At 42.3% G+C, this 2,417-nt stretch overlaps 1 protein-coding gene across 1 annotated transcript in view; it reads right to left on the reverse strand.

Annotated features, from left to right (window-relative positions):
• The window catches only part of LOC107663592 (AP-3 complex subunit sigma-1-like), a 5,958-nt gene that overhangs the window by 952 nt on the left and 2,589 nt on the right, over window positions 1-2,417 (reverse strand). Inside the window, exons 2-4 of the mRNA XM_016453823.1 lie at window positions 2,224-2,410; window positions 1,850-1,921; window positions 1,669-1,776 (exon numbers count right to left, since the gene is read on the reverse strand). Of these exons, the coding sequence (XP_016309309.1) occupies window positions 1,669-1,776; window positions 1,850-1,921; window positions 2,224-2,410 (367 nt within the window). The remainder of the gene's footprint in view (window positions 1-1,668; window positions 1,777-1,849; window positions 1,922-2,223; window positions 2,411-2,417) is intronic.

The raw sequence follows: 2,417 nt of genomic DNA on the forward strand, positions 1-2,417 counted from the left end.
GTGTGTGTGTGTGTGTGTGAGTGTGTGTGTGAGTGAGTGAGTGAGTGTGTGTGTGTGTGTGTGTGCGCGAGTGAGTGTGAGTGAGTGTGCGAGTGAGTGTGAGTGAGTGAGAGTGAGTGAGTGTGTGTGTGTGTGTATCTACTCTCATCTCATGATGTTCACACAGATCTGCTCTAATCTAAGCTGTGATCCTGAGGACAGACAGTCCCACACCGGACACACACTCTGCCAAACATCGCAGGAACACTTCACACATGGGTTAACTTGCTTTATATACACTACCAGTCAAAAGATTTTTCTTTGAAAGAAAGTCTCTTCAGCTCAAGAAGAAGAGTTTTTTTCTTTAAAAACATAAAAAATCTCACTGTTCAAAAACCTTTGACTGGTAGTGTATGAAACATCATCTGATGTCTTTATGAATATGCTGCTGTGTTGTGGGTCTGCTGGATCTGGAGATCTGGTGCGTGTGAGCGTCTGTCGGTCCTCAGGAGGTGTGTGTGGGGCTCAGCAGTACCTGTGTCTACCTGTCCTGTCTGGGACACTGAAAGACAAAGGTCTGCAGAGGGAGAGAAACGCACAGAGCTGGAGACAGTGAAGAGAGACAGTTACAGCAGCTCAAGATCAACACACTTCATACAGAACAACTGTCACGACCCACAGAGAGATCCGAGCGCTGCGTCAGCCAGAAACAATAGCTCTACAGAGGAGCCTTTGATACATATATGCACTATATGTTACTCTAGAGCACAAAAGCAGTCATAAGCAGCACAGGTATATTTGTAGCAATAGCCAACAATACATTGTATGGGTCAAAATTATACATTTCTCTTTTACGCCAAAAATCATTAGGATATTAAGTAAAGATCATGTTCCATGAAGATATTTTGTAAATTTCCTGCCGTAAATGTATCAAAACTTAATTTCACTTCAGCGTTAGGGCTTTTTGCATTGAGACCTCAATGTTCACAGTGTCTAAGCAGTGTTCGTCGCACAGAATTTAATTCATTAAGGGGGTCTGAATACTTTCCGTAACCACTGTATATATATATACACGTTATCTTTGAGTTTGAGGCGAAACATGACAAAAATATTAATATTTTTTTAGCCTTGTTTTCTGTAAAAATGTAGAAATTTTGTGAGTTTTTGCTTAAAACTAGCAGAAATATCTGCTAATGGTGCAAGAAAAATAATCTTGTTTAGCCTTTGAATTAAGATAATTTTTCTTACCCCACTGGCAGATATTTCTGCTTGTTTTAAGCAAAAACTCACAACATTTTTACATTTCTTTTTTTTTTAGAAAACAAGACTTAATATCTTAAATCATTTTACTTGTACAGTAAATGCATCTTGATTCAAGAATGTTATTAACACAAGACAAAAACACTAAGTAAGAGAATCATTTTTTGCAGTGTATTGTCTTCTGCTTTATATCTGAATTGAATGTGCTTATACTCGACGGCTTTAGCAACACCGGCTCTGTTATTGATCTGAATTATGACTCTATTGTCTTGACCTGGTCTCATATTTGATGAGGTCTGCATCATTGATTGTGTGGTTTTCCTGCTGCTCTGAAACGATCTGTCGAAGCTGCTCCTCTCAGATCTCTAACCGAGGCATCACAGAAGGGCATTCTGGGACATGCGCATGCAGCAGCGGAGCCGCTCTCACCTCAGACTTCTCCATCTTGCCCTGCGCCTCCACCTGCGTGATGATCTCGCTCATGTTGGTCTCCAGCACCATGCCGCCCATCACCATCTCCGCTAGGATGTTGTGCACCTGCGGACACAGAGAACAGACGGCTCAGCGTCCCGCGGCTAGCGCTAGCACTCGATTGTGAAGCGTGCATCACCTTATCCACGTGGAAGATCAGGTCCAGCTCACACACGTTCTCGAAGCATTTATCCAGCGTCTCAACCAACACCTGCGACACAGAGAGAGCAGAGACAGTCACAGATCCTTCAAGAGCAGAAAACAATACGTCTCTAAATGTATTAGAATCGCTTTAGAGTTTGAAAATACAACTTCCTACAGATCTGCATTAAATCATTTTACCAAAAACAATAGCTTAATGCTTGAATATCTCTGCTCACAAACACTAGAATATGTGACCCTGGAGCACAAAACCAATCATAAGGGGCAATTTTTGGAAATTGAGATTTATGCATCATCTGAAAGCTGAATAAATAAGCTTTGCATTGATGTGTGGTTTGTAATGAATGTGACCTGGATCAGATCCAGAATGCCCAGCTCGCTCTCGGACGAATCCACACAGAACACGAAGTACAGCGTGGCGTAGTGTCTGTAGATCAGCTTGTTGTCCGAGCCGCCGATTAACCTGAGAGCACAAACACACACACACACAGACACAGACAGACACACACAGACACACACACACACACTCACGCACACACTCACGC

This window comes from Sinocyclocheilus anshuiensis, unplaced genomic scaffold (assembly GCF_001515605.1).
Source record: "Sinocyclocheilus anshuiensis isolate Anshui unplaced genomic scaffold, SAMN03320099.WGS_v1.1 scaffold2586, whole genome shotgun sequence".
Classification (NCBI taxonomy): Eukaryota; Metazoa; Chordata; class Actinopteri; order Cypriniformes; family Cyprinidae; genus Sinocyclocheilus; species Sinocyclocheilus anshuiensis.